This window comes from Fulmarus glacialis, unplaced genomic scaffold, assembly GCF_000690835.1.
Source record: "Fulmarus glacialis isolate BGI_N327 unplaced genomic scaffold, ASM69083v1 scaffold7279, whole genome shotgun sequence".
Taxonomy (NCBI): domain Eukaryota; kingdom Metazoa; phylum Chordata; class Aves; order Procellariiformes; family Procellariidae; genus Fulmarus; species Fulmarus glacialis.
The window spans coordinates 104,044-121,432 of record NW_009232601.1 but is presented as its reverse complement, the minus strand read 5'-3'; the positions used below and the strand labels follow the sequence as shown (position 1 = coordinate 121,432).

Sequence of the window (17,389 nt, the reverse complement as noted above, 5' to 3'; positions counted from 1 at the left end):
GCTCGTGTACGGAAATCTTTGGCTAGATTTGCAACAGACTATTGGCTCTAAGGTGAATGAGGCCCTGGCCTCCAAATTTGGAGGACGTTACAGTGCAGGGACATCTTAGATCATCCAGTGTGTTGAAGCTGGGGATGACTTTAAGTTGCAGGTTTCCAGCAAATAATTGTATTTACATGTGTGAGGTCTATGTATACCCATCCTGTGCCTAGCAGTGTGCAGTCACCAGCTGCTAGTGAAGATTAAATGTGCTTAATGTCTGTGTTCCACCATTTCCGAGGGGAAATACCTGTGAGAGGGGAATGCCACAGCTGGTATGTGTGTAAATAACTGAGGACTTCCTTGGTGTTCGTGTGCCCTCGATTTCTGGCAAGTGATTCACAAGGCTCGGCAGAGCCTGCTGTGGCAAGAGGGCTGCTCTTAAAGTACAGTTGGTTCTTATAGCTGTACGAAAAAGTACTTATAAAATCCTCTTGGTTTGTTTTTTTTTTTTTCTTTTGTTTTGTTTTTTTTGTAGGAAGTATTGTGAGTGTGGGCGATCCAAAAAAGAAGTACACGTGTTTTGAGAAGATTGGACAAGGGTTAGTATACGCTCCTTCTTTGTCCTACACCTTTCCTTATGCTAAGAAGGAAGCACTGAAACCAAGCTAAGTTAGTTTGCTGGAAAAGCTGTTGGTAATACTTTGGAGAGTTTATTTTGTTTGGTTGTTTTTTCGTTTTCTTTTTCTTTTGTTTTTGGTTTGGTTTGGTTTTGGTTGTTTTGGTGGGTTCCACACCGCTCCAGCTCTTCTCCCTCTCCTGGCAAAGTCTTGAGTCATAGGGACTGGGATTTTTGTGCGATTGTGTTTTAATGTAAGAAAGTATGTCATTAGATGATCAGGTTGCTAAATATAGCTGCAAGCAGGGAAGGAACTGCTTATTTTCAGCGTGCAAGACAGTCTTAAAATTACAGATTTGCTTTCTGAATTAACTCTCCTCGATGCGGGTGTTGTGCCCATCTTAGCAAGGTAGTGGAAAATAGAGGTTGGGGGAGAGGCTATAGTGAGGCAAGTCAGTGCAAATCACTGAGAGATCTGCTGTCAGCTCCATGTGCTGAGGCTCAGACTGCCGTTTCCCTCACTACGAATGCCACATTTGTTTACTTTAGCTGATCCTGCCTGCTTTGTAATCATGTTGGGCAGTCTGCAAGCCAGGGCACTGCAGTCATGCCAGTTTAGATGGGATCAGCTCATGGTCCTACAAGCTGTGCTGCGTTGCTGGTTTAGCAGCAAGGGTTTGGATGACCGTAGTGTCCCGTTTTAGGAGCTTTGTTCCCGTAAATTCTCTGGCTTCTGCTCTAACAGCAGTCTCTGCTCAGAAATATTTCAGATGTTATTTACCACTGGAATTATTGCATGAAAAGGAATGGGACTTGAGAGCACTTCAAAGAGACGAGTGGGAAGGGGCATGTGTTAAGTTCTCAGTCTTGCCAGGAGGCACTAATAAGTGGTTTTTTTCTTTTCTCTCTTTTGTTTAGAGCCTCAGGTACAGTTTACACAGCAATGGATGTAGCTACAGGCCAGGAGGTAAGTGCTGCCAGAATACCACAGCAGTGGATTTTGGATTGTGTCCTACAGGTTCAAATTGATGCTACAAAATAAAGACTGTCTTTCAGGGGTTCGTGACATCTTATTTTTAATGAGGTATTTATTTCCTTACTAATGAGGCATGGTCGAGTGGTCTGAGCAGAGAACTGGAAAAAATGATTTCCCAAGTTTTGATTCCTGAATCATTTCATATTTGTAAAGAATCTTTCTATGACCACAAGGGCTGGAAGCAAATGATCAGACTGGATAGTTCCTCAGTAGAAGTTTCTCTCTTCATCCCCAAGTTTCCTGCCTGTCCCCATTTAAACTCTTTTATATGCCCTCTGCTCCTTTGCTTCCTACGCTTACACTAGTTGACTTGCATAGAAATAGTTCCTCTCCCACCCTTTGCCCACTTGCTTTCTGCCCTTGAATTGAGAGACAAGGAATGTCTGTCTGTCTTTTTCTTTTTTTTCCCCTCCCGAATATTGAAAAGTGCCCTGCATGTTGCATGCATAATAAAATAGTAGTGACGGATATGCAGCATCTGTGGAAACCATTATTGCTAGATGGAGGATTTTTAAAGAGGAAAGCGTATGCATTATTCCAGATATATTTTTGGAAGTCTGCAGCAGTGCGTGTCTACTTTGCATTTGTACAATGTCAGGGTTGTCCACCAGTAAATTTCATAACTCTGCTTTTTGCTGAAACTCCTTCACCCCTTTTTCCAATTCCTGAAGAGTTAATACAGTTTAATTGCAGCCTCTGAGGAAGGGGCGTTGCATTTATTTTGAAGCAGTGAGAAATTTTATAGGAGGAGGAAATCCCTTGATGGTTTTCTGCTTTCTTTCTGGACCCCTTCGGTGACTCCCATGTGAATATTTGAACCCTTATATTACAACAGACTTTTAAATCGTTCCTATTACGCTAGCGTGATCAGGCCCTGGATTTTTAAATTTGCATTTGGGATTGCTGTAACCTTGGCATGCTGTTGACCTGTTCCTTTCTGTGAAGCGCGCTGCTACCAATCCTTCAAGCTCAGGAGCTAAGTGAACGGTAACACATTTTGGAAGTGCTGGAAGGAAACTCCTTTATTTTGCACTATACAGGAGCCTCGGGCAGCTCCCAGGGTTAAGAATACTGAAGATTTTCACTAATGATGGCTATCTAGTATAACTACAGCTGTTTATTTTGTATCCTAATGCACGGGACAGTCTTAGATAAGGAAAATGCCCCCGTATGCACTTGGACCCATGGGTCTACCTCTGAACAGGAGTGAGGAAGTACTGGAGCCTCTCTGAAGCTTCCTCAGTATTGGTCTGGGATTTCTTTATCTGCATCAAATACCTTCCCTCTGTTCTTCATCTTTCATTCTCCTCTCTGGTCTTGCGCAAAGAGCAGCATGGGGGTTTTGTTTTTATCTTCTTTGAGTACTGTTTGGCAGCCCTTGTAAATACTGCGAAAAACCAGCATGGTGTCTGTCTGTTCTTGCCTTCTCGTGTGTTGGGATTTTTCTATAGTCTCCCCTGCCATACTATCAAAATGCTAATTGTATCCGTCTATGTTGGCACTCTGTGTCTTGTTGTTTTTTAATCCTTGCTTTTGTGAGCTGGAATTACTGGCTCCCCTCCATTCGCCTAGGCCTCTTTCTCTGCAAGTAGCGGTTTTGTAAAGGCGTAATTACACTTCATTCCCTTTGCCTAAATATTGTACCAAATACAACACCAATAGTTGGGTTGTAACATCTATGGAAGTGTTTCTGCTTCCTGCTCTGCTGAGTAGTCGTACTGATTTGAAGGCTTGTCTGAGGGCCAGGTGCTCTCACGAAGTACTGGTAGTGTGGAGAGTTGAACATAAGAGTTAAAAACATGTTGTACCTCCTGCTTTCTGCATGTATACATGCAGAATAGTTATCCTGAAGCAGGCAGAAAGCTACTAAGCCAAAGGGCTACAACTGACAAATCCATCCCTGTCGCCCTTCAGTTATGACTGTGGATAAAGCTGAATCCAATTCACTTATTTTCAGCCTATTATCTAAACACTGGTGCTTCTTTCCCCCAGGTCTTGCTGTGACAGAAAGAAATAGAATTGCCACTTCGAAGTACTAAGCTTAGACTACGTTATTTACCCCCTCCATGCATGTCCGCCCTGCTGTAGATTTCTAGAATCAGAAATTTGCACGGGAGCCAAAAAAAACCACCAAAAAACTTCCAGAAACATCCAATCCAAAATAAAATTAATAAGAATCCTTTAAGAAATAAAAAGTTTTTGACATATCAGTCCATCTCCCATATGTAAGGGGATCTCTTCCTTGTTACCAAGAAGCTGTAGATGGAGATGGCTATCCAGCTGTGACATAAAGGTCCAGTATGAAAATAGTAATTCCCCTTGTCTTTTTTGGCATTAAGTATCCTCCAGCATGTCTGGAAATGGACTGGCTGCAGGAACTCACAGAGTTACCAAACGGCTGAGCAACCCGTGATGGAAAAGTGTTTTCCTGCTTCACATGAACGTGGGACTAAAATAATCGACAATGGTACTGGCAGGTTTCTAGGGGACTCCTGTAATAATGCTTTACTTGGTCTTTCTTCACTGCAGGTTGCAATCAAACAGATGAATTTGCAGCAGCAGCCCAAAAAAGAACTGATTATTAATGAAATCCTTGTGATGAGGGAAAACAAAAACCCCAACATTGTCAACTACTTGGACAGGTATGTCATGATTTGAAGAGTTCACAAAGAGACTCTGGAAGACACTTCCTTGTCACTGTCTTGAGTCATCCTGTCTCAGCTTAATAGGACAACCTTGCATTGCTTAATGCATGTGGCAGTGTTGGGGTGTGGGTGGCTTGGTGGTCTCTCCGTATCCTAGGAGAAACAGGTGTCTGAATCGGTATTAATGGGGTATCTCAGCTCTCTTTAGAGATGCTGGCAGCAAAGGCATTGGCAGTATGCTGTCAGGACTCAACTTTTCAGCTCTCTCCTTTGCCAAATTTGACACAACAAGCCGTTTCCTTCCTGCTACTAGAGGAGAAATAGAAATAGTTTGAACTATGTTTTTTGTATTTGCTTTCCTCTTCCTCTTCTTTCCTCTTCTGCTAAGCAATGCTGACATTCTGCTTGCGGAGGAGCAAACTCCTTCCAGGGTTAAATGGTAATCTTGTCCTTGTGGCTGTCCACTGAGGTTTTCTGCACAGTAGCGTAACAGTGACGAGGCTGAATGACATGCGACACATAACCAAGCAAGGCTGCTTTCTTGCGGGTGTGAATAAGGGAGAAAAGGAGACTTGGCGCAGACGTAAGAACCTTTGGAAGACAGAGGGAACAGGGTTATTCCCTGCTCAAAGCTGGGCTTTGTGGGCTCGTACGCATGCTGTGGCACTCCTGCTCAGCCTTGGATATATTACGTCCATGTGGGACAGCTCGTCCTTGAATCCCTACTTTTCCTTAATGCAAGAGCTGCCCCTAATAGCTTATCTATGTACAGACCTGCTCTGCTTGTTCTTGAGCTGATGTTCCTTGGACTGGGACAATAACAGAGCAGAAGCAAGCAGCACAGTGGCTGCTCTGCTGAGTTGTAAACTGTTTTTAAAATAAACGTGTGTAGCCATGAAAATCCTGGTCACTATAGCTCAAGGCAGTAAAATGCCCAAGTCTGCCAAGAAACGTGGCTGTGAGAGCTCTTCCCTACAGGATGTTAATGCTGTACATAAGGGTGATGGTAGCAGTGCCGCCATCATCAGCTGTTCGGAGGTTGACTGCTTTGGAAAGAGCAACTGCTAAATGTGCTTCTTTGAGGGTAGGGAGCTGCCTTTGAAAGTGCAAGAAATTCTTGCATCTCCCCTGTTTGAATTCCAGGAAACAGTCACAAACTGTCAGCATTGAAATCTGGAGCATACTGAATGCCCAACAGGCAAAAGTGTTGCATGGTGGCTTGAATTCGCCATCAACATAACATTGGTTCATTGTGTCAAGCCTGTGTCATTCACCTTATGTTAAAGATATAGCTAGTTCCAGTTGAGCTGCAGCAGGATTTCCAGTCTGCTGCTCTCACGTCAGAAACCAGCGGTACTGATGAACTACAGGGTTGGCTTATTGTAGGTAAAGAGTGCCTAGACAGGGTGAGCAGCAGGTTTTAATCTTGGCAGCTCATTTTTTTGAAGATGCAATGGAGGGATGTGACCTACAATCTCTTTTGGAAGTCTGAGAGAGTATTGGCACACTTGTTTGCTCTGCATGTATATAAAAATCTTATCAGCTGTTTCTTTAACAGATTTCTCTAACAGGCTTTTAATGTCTTAGCCAAAAAAAGTGCTTCTTGTATATTAGTTGTGATGCTGAATTTATATGGTGCTGTGTCCTATGCATGGCTATAAAGAGCTACTTTGTTGAAGGGACAGAAAGTCTGCTCCTGAAATTTTGTGGAAGGGGTGTAGGCACAGGGAAGTGATGCTGGGCAGACGCCCTCTTCTTACAAAGAGCAGAAGGATATTACCTGTGTAAAATGAAACAAGTGGTGAAGAAGAGTTAAGAATTGAATCTGGGCTGAAACTGTTTATTTTGCCTGGCTGATTAGAGGCTTTGTTTTGGCAAAACTGTTTGAGACACATTCTTCCCCTTAGAGGGAGCATCGCTGAGTACATGCACTCGCCTTGTCTAGCCAGTACATCCCAACTGTCGGGTAGCTGCACGTCCTTCTGTCTTGTTCAAACTTCCAGCAACAAAAGCCGCTGCTTTTGTCCTCCACTTTTTCTCACTAATCTTTTTCAGAGAGATTAGCTTTTGTTTGAGTGCTGCAAATGGAGGGAGCAGCAACTAGGATGAATATGGGGGTTCTTGTGCCTGTTATGCCACTTCAGCTTTGCAACTGCAGGATCCTGTTGCTGGGGAGCTGCATCCGTCCTGCCTGGCTTAATGTGCCTGTTTGCTTCCTGCATGCTGAATTAAGCTGATATTGGAACGCCGCGTGCTGGCTTCTGCCTGCTGATGTCGCAGAAGGAAGTACAAGGAGGGATGCGAATGCCACTGTGGGACCTAGTTTCTTTTTTGCGATTCTGTTTTTGACAGTGTCTCCCCTTTTGAGTCCCTAATGGAAGCTGCAAGATGGTCATCGGTATAAACCAGCTCTTGCGCTTCTCTTTGCCTCAGCTCCTGCCCTTTTGCAAGGGTTTCCTGTGTTTTATCCTTTCTTACCTGCATGGCCTGGTTGCTCATGGTTAAGACAGCTTTTCTGCTGCAGTGTAAGTGGCCAGTGTTGCACAAAGGTGTGCTGTGACATTTAAGATGGTGACATGGCCTAATTCAGCTGTACTTAGGAGCTGAACTTAGAAGCATCTGGCTCTGAAGACAGTGACCCTAGTTTTCCTTTCTAGACAAGCAGCCACTTGTGCTGAGTTACCTTCTGGAGGTGCCAGTTTCTTTCTACAGCATGAAAGAGGCCCTCAGAGCCCTGCTTCTAAACTCAGGCATCTAAACACAGGCATCAGATGCCCAGTGTTAGACAAAGCAAACTCCTGCCCTTTGGTTTCTTTCTTTCTGAAGAACTCTCCTTAACCTAATAAACCCCACAAATCCTCACTTTATGTGGCAGCCACTGTTACCCTCACCCCAACCCCAAACTCAATTAGGGCTGGAAGGTCAATGTATAAAGGTGAAGATGTATGACAGTCATACTACAAGAAAACACTGATTTCTTTCTAGGCTAACTTCATGTTTGCATGTTGGAGGCATGTTACTGGTGCAGAAATCTGTAATGAATGATCTTGCTATTCTGGGCAAAATCAAATTTTATAAAGTTCATCAATAAAAAAGGGCTATGACTGACTGGTGTGTGTTTGTGGTAGGAAGGGCTTGGTGGACACCTTCCTAAGGTATCTAAGTGGAAGCTGAGGAACACCTTACAGGAACAGACATTACTTGCTCTTGCAGATGGATGAAGAGAAAGCTGTAGACCACCTCCTTCTTCCTCAAAGACTTTGATCAGATTGTTTTTACTGCCATCTCTGTTTTGGAAGGTGACTGTGGGTGCGACACCACACTATGCCTGACGTCACATGGAGGGCAGCACGTAGGTGTATGGACTTCCTGGTGATGTCTCCAGAATTGCTGAGAGAGTGGTTTTGAGGCATGCCTGCAGCAGGCAGCTCAGTGACTAAAACTGGCCTCTGCTGCAGCAAGAGAGTGAAAAGATCCCCGAGACGGCACCACCCAGTCTTCTGAAATGACGTTCACTTGGTGGCAGCTGGTGGGGAGCCACCATTAATTCCACCTCCCTGCGTGTTATGTCAGATCTATCAATTATTGAGGTGCCTGGGTCTTGGCACGTGCCTTTGGCTGCTCATGGCACAGCTTTGGTTCACAGTGTGGTTCTTGGCTCGCTCCATCCCTTTCGGCTGTGGAGAGATACCAGCTTGTTCCCAGCATGTGCAACCTGAGATTGTCACACAGGAGCGGTGGAGCCCATTCTGCCACCATCCTTACGGTCAAATGGATTTGGGCTGCAGAGAGTGGTAGTGGCAATGAAGGGAAGCATTGTGATGTCCAGGGTGACACTGATTTGTTGAGAGGGTGCTGATAAAATCTGGAGAGAGCCTGGTTTGGCAGGAGTGATGAAGAAGCAGCAGCAGTGTAGGGGCAGGAAGGAAGGGTGTGGATGGAGTGTCTTTCAGACTATTAGAAGGTAGATGACCTGCAGAGTTGGCAGGAACGCTTCTAAAGGCAATTCTGCTGCTCCTCTTTCACTCCAAGGGGCTGCTGTGCAGGTGATACTGGTTTTGCTGGGGTCTGTACTGCTGGGGAAAAAACTGCCAGTGCAGCAGCTCTCTGCTCCAGGAGCTTAGCCATGTCCTTGGGCTCTGTATCCTGAAAGAAACTCCAGACTCTGTCTCTCTGCGTAGTCTTCAGCATCACCAAATGAGGATACCATCTTTGTCTTCCAATATTAAAAGCTCTCCGTAACTGTAACACTTCTGTCATACAGCTCAGACCACATTCTTATTTTGGGGGAGTTTTTTCATCAGCTCAGGTGTTGGCAGTGTGTCCTTTTGGGGTCAAAGCCTGCTTCCTGCCCACTCCTGTGATGTCTCACGCATCTCTGTCTACTTTCCATGCCTAGTTGGGCTTAACGTCTTTCTTCTTTGCTGTTGCTTTCTAGCTAATTGTTCCCTAGAACCTGTCCTGCTTTTTGCCTTTGGCTCCTAGCAAATTCACTATTCACTCTTCAGTAGGATCAGTGTTTCAGAGCAAAGCAAGCATCTGCTTGATGAACCCTAATGCCAGCAGAAACTTCTAGTTAGATTCTCTGCCCTCTCTCTTGACTCATCTGTCCACTCACTAAAAATGGGAAGGTAGGCTGAGAAGGTGGGTTTTCAAGTTTTCAAGCTGATGATTCCTTCCTTCAGGAATATGTCATCCTGATATATCTGTCATGGAAGATTGTGTTGATGTTTTTCCAGATGGGCCCAAAAAGGCAGAAGTGGTTGGTGGTTTGGGTTTATTGTTTGTTTGGATTTTTTGGGGGGTTTTTTTGTTTTTTTTTTTTTAAAATGAGTTAATGCTGAAGTTTCGTCCCAGGTCTTCTGCTTTTAAACATGAGAGCGCACACTCCCAGCAGAGAATAATATCCCAAATAGCTGAGAAAACTTGCCCCAACCTCAGCTGTCTCCTCCCCATCTTCCACAGGCCTTTTTGGACAAGACCTGACCTTTTGGGCTTTCCTTTTTTATTTTAAATCTTTAGAATTGCTGTTGTATCCAGCAAGATGTTCTCATTTGCCCTTATGAACGGTTCTGGATTTTTCAGACAAAATCTCAAACTGGTTTGGTAGCATGAAAAAAGATTGAGGTGATTTTTCAAATGCATGACGCTTAAAAAAAATGTTCTTTCTCTGTCGTTCATGGGCAGCCATCCATTGTGTCACCCAGGATTGTCCCTGGGCCTAGGCAAAGTAGGCAGTTGCTTAGGTCAGCAGGCTGCCAGTAGTAGCGAAGCAGCCCCCAGCCACCTCTTCTGATGCAAGAGCTCCTCAAAAGCCGAATGTCTGGGTTGCATGCTTGCACCCCATCCTTGACTAGTAGCTCTTCCCCTTCTCTCCCAACGGCAGCAGGAGTTGTAAGGTCAGGTCTCCATCTTAGTCTGGGCCCTTTCCATGGCAGAAAAATTCAGCCTTGCTCTTATGGCCAGGAAGCTTGTAGCCTGCTCTCCCATTGCCTCTCTCCTCGACTTTCTGCACTCACCCTTCCCTCTGCTCATTCAGGTTGTGATCAGATCCTCCCATGTACAGAAAGTACCACGAGTACCTGGTGCCCCAGTACTGTTAAATACGCTGCTCAAGTCTCATGGTTTCTCTGCACTTCTAAGACAGCTTTAAAATCCAGTGCATTCTGGCTAGGTAAACAGTGGCTTGCTCATACTTGCTGATTTTAAAATCTGTTTTTGGCTCTTCAGTTACCTTGTAGGAGAAGAGCTCTGGGTGGTCATGGAGTACTTGGCAGGAGGCTCTCTAACAGATGTTGTGACAGAGACCTGCATGGATGAAGGACAAATCGCAGCTGTGTGCCGAGAGGTAAAGCAGCACTCGCTCTTGGAGGGAGCTGTCATTGGGAAGGGGACATGGGCTTTCCACGATCTGTCACTGGCTCCACAGGAATAGCTGTCTCAGCTTCTGTAATGCAACAATCATTCTTTCAGAGGATGGATTTCATCTGGGAGGTTGCAGCACAATCCTAATGCAAGCCTAATATATTTCACCCTAGAGGGGGGACTGGAGTGCAAAATGGGGTTGGAATCCCCTTGGTTATTCCTGTTCTCCAGGTCTTTTGGGACTAACCCGTCCTAGGACCTGCTGGTCTCAGTAGGATATCTCTCTGTAGCCCTGCACATACTAGATATATGAAAGACTCTAAGACATTAAGCCCTTGCTACTCGAAATGCACATTATTAGAATCCATTAGTTGGCTAATTGTGAACTGGTGAATAATTTCATGCACAGTAAGAATATCTCAATTATTTTATTTTGTTTCAGTGTCTCCAAGCTCTGGAATTCCTCCATTCAAACCAAGTTATTCACAGAGACATCAAGAGTGACAACATCCTGCTGGGAATGGATGGCTCTGTCAAACTAAGTATGCGGGGGAACATGGCTGGTGATGACTTGAGTTATCAATCCAGGCCTGTTATCTGCTATGGGCCAGGCCTGTTGGGGAGATGGGTGTTTGAGCTGCTGTGGCGATGAAGAGGCTGTAGAAATGCTCCTGTAGGTATTTTTGTGGCTTTGGTTTTAATGGAGATGGGCAAGCATGAGTCCTTGTGAACTGGTACCAGACTCGAAGTGAGGTTTGGGGTTCGTTTAGCTTTGGGCCATCTGTTTTTGTGGGCTAAAATAAGAGTATTTTAATGCTACTCCAGTCTAGAAAGCTGGATTTGAACGTGTAGGGCCAGAAGTCTTTGTTCGTGAGCAATCTCTTCAGCCTGGAAAATACTGCAGGTACTTGGGGGGCAGGGGGAGTGGAGGGAGAACTGAAAACTGTGTAACTAGAAAACATTTAATCTTACAACACCAACCCAGACTGGACTCTAAATGTTGTTTCCTCCTTGTGTTATCACTTGTAATGAAGACCTTGAGACTGTTCTGCCCCTCGGGTGCTAAGGTAGCTGTTGTGCTTGTCATAGCCCATGCAGAGATAAGTCTGGAAACTAGTGAATGATTATCTTCCACCTATAGCTTTAACAGAATTATGCTTCCTTTCTCTCCCTCTCAGTTCTGTTGGCTAGCACCCAACAGGCATAAATAAATCTATTTTTGTCAGCAGTGACAGCAGATATGACTCAAAATTCACACAGTGCAGATATGCTGAGTAAGAAGGTGGGGTTTTTTTGCACATAATTGCTTTTTAGACTAAAGCTGTACTTTGGTACAGTCAGATCTCTGGAGTGTTAGTGATGAATAGCTGATCAGGGCCAAAGTGCTCTGTTCTTACGGAATAACTTCTTTGAGCACAGTGTGCAGGTACCGGGCTGTAATTTAAAGTTAGAGAAGTCCCTGTAGATATGATGCAGTAACCTTCTGGACCTGAACTGCTTATTGGCTCTGCCGGAAATTTGCTCTGTTTATGAACCATATGTGCCTTTCCTGGTTGTTACCCTTGATGAGCACTCAGCTAGGGATCAGTTTAATTTTCATCATTCTGCCTAAAATTAGACCTGCGGTGCCATAGGGGGTCAGGATGGGCAGTGGATCTTGCTGTGTTGATTCTGCTGGGCTCACAAGAACACAACTAGTTTTCTATTGGTAAGTCAAATACAAGTAAGACATAGGACCCAGCAATCTTTGTGTGAAGGCTCTCCGTCTTTCTGTCTATTCGAAGAAAATACTCAGATAAACTTGGGTACTTTAAATTTATTCTGAACACTGCTTGCTCTGTAAAACAAAGCCTGCTTGAGGGATGATGTATCTAATGGGGAAGTAATATCTTTGCGACTGAAAATATCACCAGACAATGCAGTATGTGGGTTGGGGGATGTATCTAGATCAGACTGTGCATTAATTTCTATTTTCACATACCCAGGAAGTCTTTAGACCATATATTACATAGTGTATTACAGCTGTGTAATGCTGCAAATACAGTCAAGTGTCTCAACATCCGTATATGGTTATTTACTGATCCCCATCGTTCACATAGACAAGTCAGCAGCTCTGTAATCTTCATGGCCTCAGTGAGTCAGATTTAGAAACTTACTTCTCAACACCATCTTCTGTATTAGCCACAAAACCACCCCTCCTTTCACAGTTGCAACAGCAACGCAGCAGACGGTGCGGCAGGGTAACTCGTACTACAGCGCTGGCATCTGTAAACTCTTTTTGGAGAAACTTGCTGATGTCTATGTCTGTTTCTTACCCCCCTTTAATTTTCCAGCTGACTTCGGCTTCTGTGCCCAGATCACTCCTGAGCAGAGTAAACGCAGCACCATGGTGGGGACCCCGTACTGGATGGCACCTGAAGTGGTGACGCGGAAAGCATATGGGCCCAAAGTGGATATCTGGTCGCTGGGGATAATGGCCATCGAGATGATTGAAGGAGAGCCCCCCTACCTCAATGAGAACCCCCTGAGAGTAAGCAAGTATCTTTTGCCCTCAGGTCTTCACTAAGTCTGCTGGTGAAACTAGACTCTAAAGGAGGCAGGTGAATCCTCCAGTGTGATTTCACCACCTGCAGCCCCATACCTCCTTAGTCGCAGGGAGAAGATTGAGATAGTTTTATTTAAAAGGCGTAGTTTGCTCTGGGTAGCAGAGCTGTGGGTTCTTCCTGTTGCAGACCCTCTGGTCAGCTCTGATGAGTTAGGTCATGCGCACTCGTAATTTCCCACTTTCTGGAGATGCTGATAGAGGCAGAAAGAGTACCTGATGGCACCAAAGCAGCTGGCTTCTTGAATCCTTGTGACTGGGGAAGAACTCTCCTTAAGTTCAAAAACTTGACACATAACTATTCTATAAACGGAGCTTTTTCCTACTGGTGGATTGTTCCTCCTTGCATGCTCCAAATAAAGCTACAAGCTTAATAAGTCGTTAGACAGGGCTTAAGCCTCCTGATGTCTCCCTTGTTTAGTTTTTAATGAAAGGGGAGATGCTGTCAGTTTGTAGGGGTGTAACTGCTCTTAATATAAGCCGAGTTTATGGCTTCTCCTTCAGCTACACAGGATGAGGGGATCTAGAAAAATTTGTTTAACTTTTGTCTCCACATCTTGCACTGATTTTTTGGGAGAGAAGAGCAGCAGCAAAGAAGAGTGAAAGGAAAGAAACTGGGTGTTGAGGTAAATAAGGATGGTTAAGTAGCAGTACTTTGGCCTCATTTAACTCAACTTATGCCAATTCCCAGGCTATCAGACTGTTCCCATGGGATGTGCTGAGTCACGTGCTCAGAGGGCCAGTAAATTAACAAGTCTCTGGCAGATTTCCGGTTCCTTTGAAAATCCATCCAGGAAGTTTCTTGCGTGAAATCCTGAAATGGGTGAATTCTGAGTTCCTTGATTCTCAGAGAGGGGGTTATGTGAATGCTTCATCCCCAAGCAGTAGCAAAACTGCGTGTTTCTGCGGGATGTTAAAAGCTGTGTGAGGGTCTGCTGGACATCTTTTGTAAGGAGCCAACTGCATGTTTATAGTATTAACTTTTTAGGCCTTGTGCGCTCAGGCAAAGTACCGACAGAACAAAATCTCCTATTTATTCAGGGGTACCTTCCCATGAGGATATAGTTATTGCAGGAGTCTAGCACTGGTAGAGTCATGCCGGTTAACTTCCCTATGTAAACATGGTCTGGAATGTTGTTTTTGTCCTCCTAATCCCTTGAGAGGGCTGCAGGATCCAAACTCAGATTACGAGGGTAAAACAATAAAGGATTGGATCCCATCCACATAAAAATAGGGCTGGCAGCTATTCTGTTTGCAGAAACTTAAGCATTGATTAGTCACCCTGATAAGGTGGGTTTTTTTGTCCCCATTGAACTGGAGGGAGGGAAGGAGAAATGAGTGTCTCTGTAATCCAGAGATGGAATCTAACCTTCATAACCTCCTGTTTCTTTGGTGCTTGTTTTTGCTTTAGGCCCTGTATCTCATTGCTACTAACGGGACTCCAGAACTGCAGAATCCGGAAAAGCTTTCACCCATATTCCGAGACTTCTTAAATCGCTGTCTTGAAATGGATGTGGAAAAGAGAGGTTCTGCGAAAGAGCTGCTACAGGTAGGTGGTGGGGAACAGCGCTGAATCAATGTAATCATGCAATCCTGAGTGAGGCCAGGCTTATGGAGAGATCTTGTTTGGGGTCTTAAATACTGCATAAGCTGAAGGCACAAGCACAGCTAAGGTAACCTGCCAGAAAAAAAAAAAACAACCCCAAAACCTAAATCTATAATAAAGTGTTAACAGACTACTTCCTTTTTATGCTGTACTTGCTACTAGCAGCAGCTGTGCAGCGTGTTCTGTAACCAACCGCAAATAATAGCTGTGCCCCAGGCCTGCCAAATGCTGAGCCTCTTAATTCCCGTGGCTTCGTCGCACAGCTGGCCCTGACATCTGTATGTGTTGTCATGGTCTGGCCATGCTTGTTCCGATTTGGACAGCAGGAGGGCTTCTAGCTACCACATGTTCTGGTTGTCTCCATTCTGGTGGAGTGATCACAAATCTCTTTAGAATATGCATGGCTTGCATTAACTGGAGCAGTTTGGCGTTACCACATTTTGCCAGATACTACTCCTTTCAGAGTTGATGGAACAAAGCTTGTGAGATATCGTAATCGTAGAGTGGTTTGGGTTGGAAGGGACCTTTAAAGATCCTGTAGTCCAACTCCCCTGCCATGGGCAGGGACATCTTTCACTGTATCAGGTTGCTCAAAGCCCCGTCCAACCTGACCTTGAACACTTCCAGTGATGGGACATCCACAACTACTGTGGGCAACCTGTTCCAGTGTCTCATCACCCTATCATCAGTTATTTCACTGAAAACATGGTGTCTTAGCTTGAACTCCTGGTGAAAGGGGAGGGCCAAGCTGCCAGGCTTTTTACCGACATGGATGAGAGGAGTGGTTCATGTCCTTCTGTCGAATTTGCCATGAAGGTGGAAAATGTAGCTCTTTGTAAAATAAATCCGTGATCAGGGGTACTCAGACCTCAACTGTGAGACAGTTTCCTTAGTTCCTTTCTTTCCACTAGTTTGCCTAGTGGATTCAGTTTTGGATGTGTTGCTGCCTTCTGAGACTGTAATGAAGCATTGATCACTGGCCGAACAGCAGTAGTTGAAAGATCACTTTTGCTCCTGGACTTTCCAGCCCCAAAATATGACAGCAGTAATATTCTGTTCCTTGGAGCAGGAGAACGTTTTGACTGTAACACTTCTGCCTGTTTTTAACTACCTTTTTGTCTCTGATTTTTTTTTTTTTTTTTCCCCCTCCCATCTCTGAAGCATGTTGCTTTGGGTGATTGGTCCCTTCTGATGCTCAGAAGTCCTGTGGGATATAGTTGCTTTTTGTTTTCAGAACACCTTGTGAACTTGCCCTACATGCCTTTACTCTCATCTGAGAGCTGTTTTGATGATCAATATTGTTTTACTTAACAGAGCATCTCGTGTAGGAGACTGACTGAATGGTTCTGTGTTGCAAGCTCTGTGCTGCTCTCTTAAATTCCAGCTGCTTTGCAAATTTCTAATATTCGTAGAAGGCCAAGGCAATGCTTTCACCAGACCTCTGATAACAGGGAAGCAAGAAATGAGAAGTGATTCTTGCAGGAAGCCCTGTGCCTTGTGTTCGAACTGCACAGGTTGTTTTTAGGACACCTTCCTTCCACACAGAATTTCATTATAGATTTTGTAAGACTTTATAATTCCCTAGGGGAATTCACTGAGTTTTGCTTGGTCTTGAACATGTACAAATGTTGGAGCCTTTAGCGTGTGTTCGGTGCAAATCTGTTTGTCACTTCAGGCAAGCCCCAAAAGTTTGTGGTGGTAACAGACCTTTTGGTTTCACCTGTTCAGAGATTAGAGTAGGTTGTTAGACTTCATATGGGTCTAGGTGCCAATATTTTGAGTAGCCACCAGACTTCTGGGGCATGTTCTGAAAAATTTTTCTTTTTTCTTCTTCCTAGCACCAGTTCCTGAAAATTGCAAAGCCTCTATCTAGTCTCACTCCTCTGATTATTGCAGCTAAAGAGGCAGCCAAGAACAACCATTAAAGTGGTGGAGTCAACACAGTCGTCGTGTCAAGACTTTTAGGATGTTCATTTCAGAGATTGAATTACCTGCCCCTCTCCCCTTCTGCTCCTTCTTCACAGGGGTGTTCTTAAAACTTTGATCTGCCCTGAAGGGTGGCAGAGGTGTTGTTCACTGAATGTGGAAAGGCACGCAACAGGGACATTGCTGATCCTACATAGTGAACTGTCTTTCCATCCTCATGATGGGGGTGAGAGGGGAAGTGTTTTTTCTATGGTTGAGAAGATCTTTCTGAGAACGTCTGAACCTGACCTACACGTAGCGAAGCCAGTTTGTTTTCATATTTCTTACTGTGTTTATTTTTAAAAATAACATGGAGCCTTAGACCATGTTTATCTTAATAAATTAAATCTTTTGCTGGACTTTTCCTGCTTCTGGCAAGCTGCTATTACACCACTGAGGCTGCTCTGTGCTTTGGATGACTTGAGGAGGGAAGGAAGCAGGCAGCAGAAATGTGAACAGCTGTAACAAATGAAAGGGGAACGAGGGCGTGAATACGCATCCCTCCTACAGCACTGCTGGATCCTTCAAGGGAACATGGAGAAAGCCCCTGTGTTGCTTCCTGCAGCCATTGGAGAACTTACTTCATGTATGATCTTTTTGCCCGATTTTGTGAATTGGGGTCCCCCCTCCCCCTTTAGTTTCAACTCAACTGATTAAACAAATCTCAAACATTTCTGATGTTCTAGAAGGTAAATCACAGGAAAAATTGACAGAGAACTCTTTTAGGGTTATTTTATCAGCGCTGCGAGGCTTCTTAGAGACCCTTGCCCTGTATGATAAAGCAAACAGAGCAATTACTATTATAAAGATAAGAATTGCCTGCAAAATTATGTTGAAAACTCTTGTTTCTTAGAGCAAGTCCAATGGAAAACAAACTGATTGTGGATGCTGCTTTCTTGGAGACGTGGGGACGTTAATTTTTTGAAATGATAGTGGTTTCTTTATGCTACTGATTCCTTTAGTTGCTAATAGTCTGTAAAACAACAGGAAACCTGGAACTACTAGAGGGATTGGTTGTAAACACTGGGCTTATGTTCAACTGTATACTGATTTTTTAATAAAATGACTGCTG

At 44.4% G+C, this 17,389-nt stretch overlaps 1 protein-coding gene across 2 annotated transcripts in view; it reads left to right on the top strand.

Annotated features, from left to right (window-relative positions):
• PAK1 (p21 protein (Cdc42/Rac)-activated kinase 1) overlaps positions 1 to 16,953 on the top strand; it is a 37,141-nt gene extending 20,188 nt beyond the window's left edge. Inside the window, exons 8-15 of one of the 2 annotated variants that reach the window (XM_009584963.1) lie at positions 518 to 581; positions 1,517 to 1,565; positions 4,164 to 4,276; positions 10,010 to 10,127; positions 10,587 to 10,686; positions 12,478 to 12,674; positions 14,158 to 14,295; positions 16,191 to 16,953. In XM_009584963.1, the coding sequence (XP_009583258.1) occupies positions 518 to 581; positions 1,517 to 1,565; positions 4,164 to 4,276; positions 10,010 to 10,127; positions 10,587 to 10,686; positions 12,478 to 12,674; positions 14,158 to 14,295; positions 16,191 to 16,277 (866 nt within the window). In that variant the 3' untranslated portion in view covers positions 16,278 to 16,953. The remainder of the gene's footprint in view (positions 1 to 517; positions 582 to 1,516; positions 1,566 to 4,163; positions 4,277 to 10,009; positions 10,128 to 10,586; positions 10,687 to 12,477; positions 12,675 to 14,157; positions 14,296 to 16,190) is intronic. The other variant, XM_009584962.1, reaches the window with a different exon arrangement.
• Positions 16,954 to 17,389: the final 436 nt, after the last annotated feature.